The sequence below is a fragment of the Hemibagrus wyckioides genome, linkage group LG08 (assembly GCF_019097595.1).
Source record: "Hemibagrus wyckioides isolate EC202008001 linkage group LG08, SWU_Hwy_1.0, whole genome shotgun sequence".
Taxonomy (NCBI): domain Eukaryota; kingdom Metazoa; phylum Chordata; class Actinopteri; order Siluriformes; family Bagridae; genus Hemibagrus; species Hemibagrus wyckioides.
In genome coordinates, this window is record NC_080717.1 from 6,023,586 (window position 1) to 6,035,131 (window position 11,546).

The window sequence follows — 11,546 nt, forward strand, 5'->3', positions numbered from 1 at the left end:
TGTGTGTGATTTTTATATCTTGGTGGGTACCATATGTCCCCACAAGGACAGAAACATCTGGCAAACTTATGAAGACATTTGGTTGGTAAGGACTGCAAGACGTCTGTGTGTGTGTTTGTGTGTGACTTTTATATCTTGGTGGGTCCCCACAAGGACAGAAACATGTGACAAACTTGTGAAGACATTTGGTTGGTAAGGCCTGTAATACAAGTGTGTGTGTGTGTGTGTGTGTGTGTGTTAGATGGTAGCAAAGATATGTAGCATCTTCCTGATGTAAAAAAAAAAAGGGTTCTCTGGTACAAACAGCTGTTGCTCATCTGTTTTAGTTACCATATAGATATCAGAAAAATTTACATGCAGGAAAATATAAAAAAATTTTTGCATGAGGTATTAAAACATAATATAAAACATAATAAGCTAATAATTAATGACGTTTCTTAAAGTGTGATTATTTATTAATGAGCTTTTCGGAGAAATATCTATTATGCACTACAGTTTCAGAAGAAATTTATATATAGGTACAATTTAATGCTTAGAAAGTAAAACGCGATTCGAAAAAGACGGCATGATCTAATGCAGCCTCCGTAGTTGATATGGTACTCTTGGCGGGTAGATCAGAACGTCAACATTGAGAGGAGGAGAAAAAATGGCGGACGTCGCTGACTGCCGGTCAGTCGAGCCCAGTTTAACAGACTCTGGTCAAACAAGTGAAAACGCGAGCTCGAATATGTCAGGACAGACCGGTGTCCCTGAAAACGCCTCCGTTAAATCGGCTAAATGTGAGCCGCGCCGGAGCAGACTGAAAGTTTTTAACAAAGTAATGGAGAAAAGCCTGCAGCGGTTAATAGCAGATGCGAGGTGACTCGAACTCACTGATTAAAACACTCACTGATTAATGCAGAATATTATGTAAAGTGTATTTAGAGACGTGGACTTTCTTTAAAGATTTGCGAGTCATATCTGTGTTGCTCTGTATGTGTAAAGTGGCAGAGATGTGTCGTTTGCGAATGAGTCGGTTCTTTGAGTTGACTCTTTTAGGTGACGAGCGAAAGCAGAGCAGAGATTTTATAGTCAGAGGAGCAGAGAAGTTATTATAACCAAAGAGATCCTCAAATAGTAATCAGAGATGAACCGAATGCTATATTTTGGCGTAAATAGTTTGAATCTTAGCTGTATGTATAAGTACTGAATGGAGTCAAGTGTAGAGGATAGTGTATTTGTTAATGTGCAGATACTGTAGGTGTCAAAATACTAAAAGAAAGTAATGTTTAGTGAATTTACAGAGAGCTTCAGGGTTTTATTAAACTTTTTCAGCGAAAGAGTAAGGGGGGGAAAAAACCTTTGGACAAAAATGGTCATTTGGGAGTCGACTCTTCTTTGTAAACTGAACCAAATGAACTGACTCACAGAGAAGATCCAGAATTCTGGGAATTGATGCTATGTACCGTGTGTCTTCTCATTTATGTCAATTTATCATTGTAAATATGGACGTTTCAGTGGAAATAAGCTGACCAGATGTTATTTGGCTGGTTGCCCACCAAACAAAAAAAAAATCCAGCAAAAACCAATGCCTTTACATATAACATCTTAGTTCTGTAATACAGACTGTAAACTGGAAAAGGTGACATAAACACTAATATAAACATACAGATCTTTTTTGTGTGCACTGGCTCAGTTTCAACAGGTTTGCCCACTCTTTCCATCCACTGTGCAAGCAGAATCCACAGATGGCCGAGGTCATCCACAAGCAGTTCATCAGTGATCTGCAGAAAGCTATCCAGGTAACATGTACTCATATTAACATGTTTGCAACATGTCTGTAAATGGGCGAGCATAAAGATTTGAGCGAGTTTGACGAAGGGCCAGATTGTGATGGCTAGACCACTGGATCCGAGCATCTCCAAAACTGCAGCTCTTGTGGGTGTTCTCGGTCTTCAGTGGTCAGTATCTATCAAAAGTGGTCCAAGGAAAGGAACAGTGGTGACAGGGTCATGGGTGGCCAAGGCTTATTGATGAATGTGGGGAGTGAAGGCTGGCCCATGTGATCCGATCCAACAGACGAGCTACTGTTGCTCAAATTGCTGAAGACGTTAATGCTGGTTCTGATAGAAAGGTGTCAGAATACACAGGGCATGATGGGTTAGGGCTGTTTTGGCAGCAAATGGTGGGCCAACACAATATTAGGCAGGTGGTCATAATGTTATGCCTGGTCAGTATATGTATGTGTATTTTTTTGTATGCAGGAGGACATAAACAGAGTGATAGAAGAAGGAGACCTGCAGGTGAAACTGGAGGAGTTGGACAGACTAGAAGAACAAGCTAAAGACACGCCAGGGCCTGCATGGTACATTTACTATATACATTGGTTGCGGCCATGACACTACCACTCATATACAATACGTTTTGTTTTTTTTCTCTTTGCAACATTTCGTTTTTAATTCTATCACAAATGTTGCCAGAAACACTATCTATCTAAGCAGCTACATTTTGAACAGTCTTGGTTAATGTTATTATGCCTGCTTTACAAAACCTTCATCAATCAAATTAGTAGAAATCTGTCTTGACCATCAAGCGTTGCATGTGGCTCAATCTCAGTCATCACTCAAGCAATCCTACCCACACACAAAATTAAATATTTTCTGAACACGTAACAATAAAATGTTTACAATACTGTTTATTTAGTATACACAATCGTAGTGATGATGTCTGAAACATGCACACACGGTCATAATCCAGGACTATTCTCACTTTTGTGTGTTTCACAGGCGACCCAGTGGAGTTCCTGAGCAGGATGTGTGCAGCGTGTTGATTCCTTATCACCAGGGGCAGGAGGAATACGTGCGCAGAGAGCTGAGGAAGCTGCAGAAGGAGAACGCAGCTCTGGCACAGAGAGTACAGTCTGGAAGAGACACTATCGCTCACACAGAACAGCGTATAGCGGCAGCTGTGGAGGAGTGGAAGGTGAGTTAGGGAGAGAGAAAAATATGTGTGTGTGTGTATTGTGTATATCAGTGATTATTATGTGTTATCAATGTGATTAGAGTTGTAATTATACAGATAATTGTTTCATATAAATGTTTCATTCGTACTTTTACTCATGCTGTATATTTGCTGGAATCTTTCTTTGCTGAAATGATTTCACTCTGACCCAATGGTTTCTGACCCACTTTCTGTTTCCCCACAGGCATCTGTTGCTGATTTGGAATCGTTTGTCTCGTCACTTTGTCCATCTGACGATTTTTAGCTTCTCTTTGAGCTGATGTGGACCAAATCACTGTTTATAGTTAACTCTGTTTTTTAGATTTTAAACTAACTCGTATTGTTTTATTCTGCCAAATGTGTTTCATTAAAACTGTTTCTTCTTTGACTCGATTTTCATGTGTGTGTTGACTTTATAACTTGATAATTACAAACGTATTATCTCAGAATTGTAATTTCTTTCTTTCTTAATTGTAAAACTTGCGGCTTTTTTACCTCAAAATGTGGGTGGGATCTTAATGTCTTTCAGTTCATCAATTAATTAAACAAAACATAGAGGCTGACTCGTTCAAGTACATGTTGATGCAAATAATTTGGGTATTTTTTTAGATGTGAACATACAATATATAAGCTTTTTTGTGCAACCAATGAGTACAGGATGAACTTTACACACTGTAGATGCAAATGCATTGATTTTTACATACATTGAACTTATTGATATTGATATTTAATTCAAGCAGATACATAAATCAGTATTCTGATATTAAGGCATTCAATTGTTAAAACGTAACTTTGTCTAAATACTGTGATCAGGCACAGCATTATGACCACCTGCATAATATCGTGTTGGTCCCCCTTTTGACCCGTCCTGCACTGTGTATTCTGACCCCTTTCTATCAGAACCAGCATTAACTTCTTCAGCAATTTGAGCAACAGTAGCTCGTCTGTTGGATCGGATCACACGGGCCAGCCTTCGCTCCTCACATGCATCAATGAGCCTTGACCGCACATGACCCTGTCGCTGATTCACCACTGTTCCTTCCTTGGACCACTTTTGATAGATACTGACCACTGCAGACCGGGAACACTCCACAAGAGCTGCAGTTTTGGAGATGCTCTGATCCAGTGGTCTAGCCATCACAATCTGGCCCTTTGTCAAACTCGCTCAAATCCTTACGCTTGTCCATTTTTCCTGCTTCTAACACAAACTTTGAGGACAAAATGTTCACTTGCTGCCTAATATATCCCACCCACTAACAGGTGCCATGATGAGGAGATAATCAGTCTTATTCACTTCACCTCTCAGTGCTCATAATGTTATGCCTGATCGGTGTATGTCTAAATATCAGAATTTACGGTAAATTCATATGCATGGTTTATTACATTGTTCCTATATTACCGTTATTACGGTACCGCCTGTGTTGATAACGAGCACTGGAACAGTATTTGATAATACAAACCGGCTTTAACGTTCCCTTTAGCTATATTTATTGCTTAATAATAGCCTTTAGTTTTTTCTTAAGTCATGACAGAAATATTTTCAACTCTATTTGGCCAAAGCGATTCTCAGGCACCCCCGAGTTCCGCAGCTCTGGGTTTTGGTCCGGGAAAACCTCCACCTCCGCTCCCGCAGAGCGCAGCTCCGTTGCCGTCTCAGCTTTCAGGACAGCTCGGGGATGAAGGGCCTACAGCCCGGAAACCAGGAGTCATCAACGAGCCGTTCTATTTACTGCGAGAACTGCCTGGTAAACTTGATGAATATCCTAATATGTTAAAACATGCCGCATCCGTGTGTCCATCTTTGTGCTTATAACACATCCTGTGTGTTTTATTTCAATCAGTTGGAAACGATTTAACGGGAAACACAAACCTGATCACACACTACAACCTGGAGCATGCATACAATAAGTTCTGCGGTAAGAAGGTGAAGGAGAAACTCAGCAACTTCTTACCGGAATTACCAGGTGAGATATACAGGCACAGGAGAGTGCAGTGGTCTGTCGATGTACAGCTTTAGTGGCCACTTTAATCCAGTGATAAATCTACATTACTAATTCAGATACACTATATTGCCAAAAGTTTTGGAACGTCTGCCTTTACATGTACGTGAATGTAATATGGAGTTTTGGCCCACTCTTTGCAGTTATAACAGCTTCAACTCTTCTGGGAAGGCTTTCCACAAGGTTTAGGAGTGTGTTTTTGGGAATTTTTTGACCATTCCACTAGAAGCGCATTTGTGAGGTCAGGCACTGATGTTGGACAAGAAGGTCTCCGCTCTAATTCATCCCAAAGGTGTTCTCTCAGGTTGAGGTCAGGACTCTGTGAAGTTCCTCCACACCAAACTCACTCATCCATGTCTTTATGGACCTTGCTTTGTGCACTGGTGTGCAGTCATGTTGGAACAGGAAGGGGTCATCCCCAAACTGTTCCCACAAAGAATGAAATTGCCAAAAATGTCTTGGTATGAAGCTGAAGCATTAAGAGTTCCTTTCACTGGAGGTCAAGCCTAACCCCTGAATTCAATGACTTAGAGGGGTGTCCAAAAACTTTTGGCAATATAGTGTAGTAGTACTAATGTATTAGTCATGACTGTTACACAACACATATCTTTGCAACATTTCCACACTGTCTTTTTCTGTGGTGTCATGTAGGTGGTATTTGGTCCTACACACTATAATTTAGTTCATTGTTAAATGATAAGCTGCACTGAACCCATTTACTCTCACTACTGTTCTGTATTTTAAACAATTTAAAAACAAATCTTGAATGTGAATGTCTTTAGGTATGATAGACAGTCCAGGCGTTCAGGATGGCAGTTCATTGCGCACTCTCATAGAGAAACCTCCAGTGTGTGGAAACTCATTCAGCCCACTGACCGGAGCACTTCTGACTGGCTTCAGACTACACACTGGACCGGTACATACACATATATATATATATACACACACGTACACACTTTCTCATACACACTAAAACACAAACGGATCACATCCTGAGTCTGTGTTTGATATGTTTTAACTAGTTGCAGGGTTAACAAACACTAGGCTGGTACACACGTGAACATTCTTTAACTACATGTAAACATAATAAGACCACATGCTGCACACATACACACACCTAGACTCAGACGCAGCATAGATTAGATTATCACTCAGGCTGAAACGGTACCCGTGTGCACAATAATCATATGAGCAGACCACTCCCTAGAGTGTACACACACTTGTACTTTTACACACTACACAATGGATTGATGCATTTACCCATTCATGGCTAGAAGTATTGAATCAGTATGTGCTCTATAACAACACACACATTTACAGAAATACATAGATCAGGTATAACATTATGACCACCTGCCTAATATTGTGTTGGTCCCCCTTTTGCTCCTTAAACAGCCCTGACCCGTCCTGCACTGTGTATTCTGACACCTTTCTATCAGAACCGGCATTAACTTCTTCAGCAATTTGAGCAACAGTAGCTCGTCTGTTGGATCGGATCACACGGGCCAGCCTTCACTCCCCATGTGGATCAATGAGCCTTGGCCACCCATGACCCTGTCGCCGGTTCACCACTGTTCCTTCCGTGGACCACTTTTGATAGATACTGACCACTGCAGACCAGGAACACCCGACAAGAGCTGCAGTTTTGGAGATCCTCTGATCCAGTGGTCTAGCCATCACAATTTGGCCCTTCGCTCAAATCCTTACACTTGTCCATTTTTCTTGCTTCTAACACATCAACTTTGAGGACAAAATGTTCACTTGTTGCCTAATATATCCCACCCACAATGAGGAGATAATGAGTGTCATTCACGGCACCTCTCAGTGGTCATAATGTTATGACTGATCGGTATATATATATATATATATATATGTGTATATATATTTTTTAACTTGAGTTTCTGTTTGGCTTTTTAGCTTCCAGAGCAGTACAGACTGATGCACATTCAACCTCCGAAGAAGAAAAGCAAACATAAACACAGACATCATCGACCTCAGGATCCCATACCACCAGGTGACACACACACACACACACTAGTACAATTACAGGATTATGAGATTCCTGTTTCAGTTTCTTTCTCCTCTACACTTGCTTGCAGAAACTCCTCCTAACTTCTCTTCTGATTTTTGGATCAGATTGAAATCACACAGCTGCCTTAAGCTGATAAAAGGAGTAGTAATGTCATGTGCTGCTCACATTTTGGTATATTTTTGGTTTTCTATGAGCAGAAACACCGTCAGACTCTGACCCCAAGAAGAAGAAGAAAAAGAGGGATGATGATCCTGAGCGCAAAAAGAAAAAGAAGGACAAGAAGAAGAAAAAGGTGAGTGGAGTTGCTCTGCATGTTAAAGACAGGAAGGAAAAGCTTAATAAAATTATTAGTTGAATAATATTCACTATTATTATGTGCCACCATTATGGACCTTTTTAATTGATTTATAGTTAGATTTAATGTCATGGTGTCCAGAGGACATTCCCGTAATCCTTTCATTTCTGATAATCCCTTCCAAGCCTCTGTTTCTCTCTCTCGTGAAGTTAAAATAAAACGAAAGGTTTTTCCACAGAGCCCACAGTCCTGAAGATGTCCCAGTGTCACAGAACACATACTCTTACAGTTACAAAGCGCTGAAACTGGAGACTCCTTCCAAATATGACAAATAAACATCAGTTTATAGAAAATGGCGCTATGTCACTGGTTATACACGTATACTGAATGTTAATGTACACTACAGACTTTTTACCCTCTTTTTAAAATAAAAGCATTATATTGATGAGTCAGAGATGAAGATGATAGTAATTGGACAGTGATATTGATTAAAAAATAGAAATATTCTCTCCATCATCAGTCTGATATTTTTACTTTTGTTTTGTTCAAATATGAATGATCATTCTATCTCAAATTACAGAATTCTATTGATCTCTAACTCTCTCTTTCTCTTTCTCTCTCCCTCTCTTTCTCTCTCTCTTTCTCTCCCTCCCTCCCTCCCTCTCTCTCTCTCTCTCTCTCTCTCTCACTTCTTCTCTGTTTCTCTCTCCCTCTCTCTCGCCCCCTCTCTTTAAATTTCTCTCACTCTCCCTCTCTCCCTTCCCCCTTCTCTCTCTCTCTCTCTCGCTCCTTTGCTGTCACTGTCTTTCTTTCTCTTTCTCTCCCTCTCTCTCTTTCTCACTCCTTTGCTGTCTGTCTCTCTGTCTCTCTCTCTACCTTTCTCTCTCTCTGTCTCCCTCTCCCTATCTCTCTCTCTTCCCCCCTCTCCCCCTTTCTCTCTCCCCCTCCTTCTCTCTCTCTCTCTCTCTCTCTTTCTCTCACTCTCCCTCCTTCTCCTTCTCTCTCTCTATCTCACAGAATCGCCACAGTCCTGATCACCCTGGTATCACTGGCTCTCAACCCAACAGCAATAGTCTGAGATAGAGACATTGTATACTGTGTGTGTGTGTGAGAGAGACAGAGAGAGAGACAGAGAGAGAGAGAGCGAGAGAATGTGTGCCAATACTACGATTGTGCTTTTTTTTTTTTTGTCGACACTGATACTGATTACAGATCAGTTGTATTTCCAGTATATATTTTTTTTTGCTTCATCATTTGATGACTTGAATACATTTTTGGTACTCTGTTGCACAGCCTGTCTTTATATACTTTGTGATTGTAGATAAATAGGAAGCACTGGACTACTGAACCTCAGTAGTGTGGGTCAGACATGGAGCGCAATAGCGCAAACACAACACTAGGGGGCAGTGTGGGACAACAAAGTAAAAGTGTGCTAGCCTTTAACGTCTACTGATCCTTCTGGAAAGGAAAGATGTTGAATCTGATCACTCTGGGGTGTATTTGGTGCTAGTAGATGCAACAAGACGCACTTTCCTTTTACTGTAAAAGAAAAAGTACAGACATTTGTTGTGATTTCCACCACTTCTTAGGATATCACAGAGCCTCCAAAGGCTTTTCCCATTATGACTAATAGATCCAGATATCCTGATTCACACGATAATCACCATTTCTAAGCCATGAGTAATGTAGTAGACATGTAACTGTGGGAGGAAGCAAGGTTGTGCTTCTAATGAACATACATTGTTAACATAACATCCTGCTTGGAGGCAAATCTTTAAATATACAGAAGGGTCAAAATGTCTAAGTACATTAGAGCTTGTGTTCCGCTTTCTTTTTTAATTCAACCCAAAGGTTTTTATTAGGATTAAAGAGTATATACAGTATATGTAGATGACGTGGTTAAGATGTTGGATTAACAATCACAAGGTTGTGAGTTCAAAAATCCCAGGTCCACCGAGCTGCTACCGCTGGGGCCCTGAGTAAGGCCCTTAACCCTCAGTTGTATAAAAAATGAGAGAAATTGTAAGTCGCTCTGGATAAGGGCGTCTACCAAATGCCAGAAATGTAAAAATTTAGAGAAAAATGACAGTGTGCACAGAAGATGACATGGACTCCACAAGTTTCTGGACGACCCGATGATCCATGTTAGATCGAGTCCTTCAGAATGTCATATGAGCACACGCTTCAGCGGACGTTATGAGACTCACAAGAAAAATCTGACTTTATTCTAAAGAGCATGGTCGGTGTCGCATATTTGCTTAAATTTTAATAGTGACCTAGAACTTGTAAATCCATCTTCTATGCCTGCTTTATTCCTAATTAGGGTCATGGGGATCTGCTGGAGCCTGTCCCAGCACACATTGGACAGAAGGCAGGGGTACACCCTGGACAGGTCACCAGTTCATCACAGGGCCACATATAGACAGACAACCACTCACACTTACTCCTATTGGCAATTTAGAATTACCAATCAACCTGATATACATGTTTTTGGACTGTGAAAACTGGAGTACCCGGAGTAAACCCGTGCGGGCACGAGGAGAACACTTGTTCGAACCCAGGACCTTCTTGCTGTGAGGTAACAGTGCTAACCACTAAGCCACCGTGCTGCCCAACTTGTAAATCATGAATATTTAAAATATTGTGCATTTCATTTGTTGTTGTACAGCATTCCAGATTTCCAGTTTGGAGTTAATAGAAAACAAACAAAGAAACCAGTTATTTTTCACACGTGGCGAAGGTCATGGGTTCGAGTCCTGGATTTGAATCCCGGGTTCGAACAGGCAGGGGCCTTTCTGTGTGGAGTTTGCATGTTCTCCCCGTGCCTGCGTGGGTTTACTCCGGGTTTCCTCCCACAGTCCAAAAACATGTACATTAGGTTGATTGTAAATTGAGGTAATTCTAAATTGCCCATAGGAGTGAGTGTGTGTGGTTGTCAGTTTTTATGTGGTCCTGTGATGGACTGGTGACCTGTCCAGGGTGTACCCCTGTCTTTCGCCCAATGTGTGCTAAGATGGGGGTCTGCTGGAGCCTGTGACCCTAATTAGGAATAAAGCAGGTATAGAAAATGGATGGATGGATATTCTATTCTGATTAGCGTGGTCTCTTTCAAGATGGCTCTGAATGGATTAATAAGGTGAAAAGCATGTCAGTTATATGGATGTGACCTTCACAGTGGCTTGATCTCGACCCTATTGAACATCTATAGGAGATGCTGGTTTATTTGAGTCGATTTATTTCTGCCGAATAATATTTAGAAGAACAGAACAGCTCAGTTCCAGTGACTTGTAAAATCTATGATATAGTACATTGACGGTGTTCCGCTATTACCTAAGACACTTTACGCTGCATGTGTTTTGTAACCAGTCTGAATATGAATGCTGCATAGGAAAAAAAATTAAGCTTCTAACAATGAGGCATGAAAATTCTGATCCTTTCAAATCCTGTGAAACACAAATATAAAATACACTATATTGCCAAAAGTTTTGGGCTCGGCCATTTAGTTCCAGTGAAAGGAACTCTTAATGCTTCAGCTTCATACCAAGACATTTTGGACCATTTCATGCTCCTAACTTGACAACATGCATGAGTGAGTTTGGTGTGGAGGAACTTCACAGAGTCCTGACCTCAACCCGATAGAACACCTTTGGGATGAATTAGAGTGGAGACTGCGAGCCAGGCCAAAACTGGAATGCCTGCCTTTATCTGTACATGAATATAATATGGAGTTGTCCCGCCCTTTGCAGTTATAACAGCTTCAAGTCTTCTGGGAAGGCTTTCCACAAGGTTTAGGAGTGTGTTTATGGGGAATTTTGACCATTTCTCTAGAAGCGCATTTGTGAGGTCAGGCACTGATGTTGGACGAGAAGGTCTGGCTCGCAGTCTCCGCTCTAATTCATCCCAAAGGTGTTCTATCAGGTTGAGGTCAGGACTCTGTGAAGTTCCTCCACACCAAACTCATTCATCCATGTCTTTATGGACCTTGCTTTGTGCATTGGGGTGCAGTCATGTTGGAACAGGAAGGGGTCATCCCCAAACTGTTCCCACAAAGCATGAAATTGCCAAAAATGTCTTGGTATGAAGCTGAAGCATTAAGAGTTCCTTTCACTGGAACTAAGAGGCCGAGCCCAACCCCTGAAAACAACACCTGAATTCAATGATTTGGAGGGGTGTCCCAAAACTTTTGGCAATATAGTGTATTAACCTGCCTAAAATTATTTGGCAGATCTCATCTTTCATG

At 41.1% G+C, this 11,546-nt stretch overlaps 2 protein-coding genes across 2 annotated transcripts; both read left to right on the top strand.

The window, feature by feature from the left end:
• Nucleotides 1-603: 603 nt before the first annotated feature.
• On the top strand, nucleotides 604-3,372 carry si:dkey-6i22.5 (polyamine-modulated factor 1). The gene is made up of 5 exons (XM_058396812.1): nucleotides 604-858; nucleotides 1,676-1,781; nucleotides 2,244-2,344; nucleotides 2,766-2,961; nucleotides 3,185-3,372. The coding sequence occupies exons 1-5, from the start codon at nucleotides 647-649 to the stop codon at nucleotides 3,242-3,244; spliced, it is 675 nt and encodes a 224-aa protein (XP_058252795.1). The 5' UTR covers nucleotides 604-646; the 3' UTR covers nucleotides 3,245-3,372.
• Nucleotides 3,373-4,374: 1,002 nt separating this feature from the next.
• On the top strand, nucleotides 4,375-11,468 carry med19a (mediator complex subunit 19a). Its single transcript, XM_058396811.1, has 6 exons — nucleotides 4,375-4,724; nucleotides 4,821-4,943; nucleotides 5,762-5,895; nucleotides 6,897-6,993; nucleotides 7,209-7,303; nucleotides 8,324-11,468. Exons 1-6 carry the CDS (start codon nucleotides 4,505-4,507, stop codon nucleotides 8,387-8,389), a joined length of 735 nt encoding a protein of 244 aa, XP_058252794.1. The 5' UTR covers nucleotides 4,375-4,504; the 3' UTR covers nucleotides 8,390-11,468.
• Nucleotides 11,469-11,546: the final 78 nt, after the last annotated feature.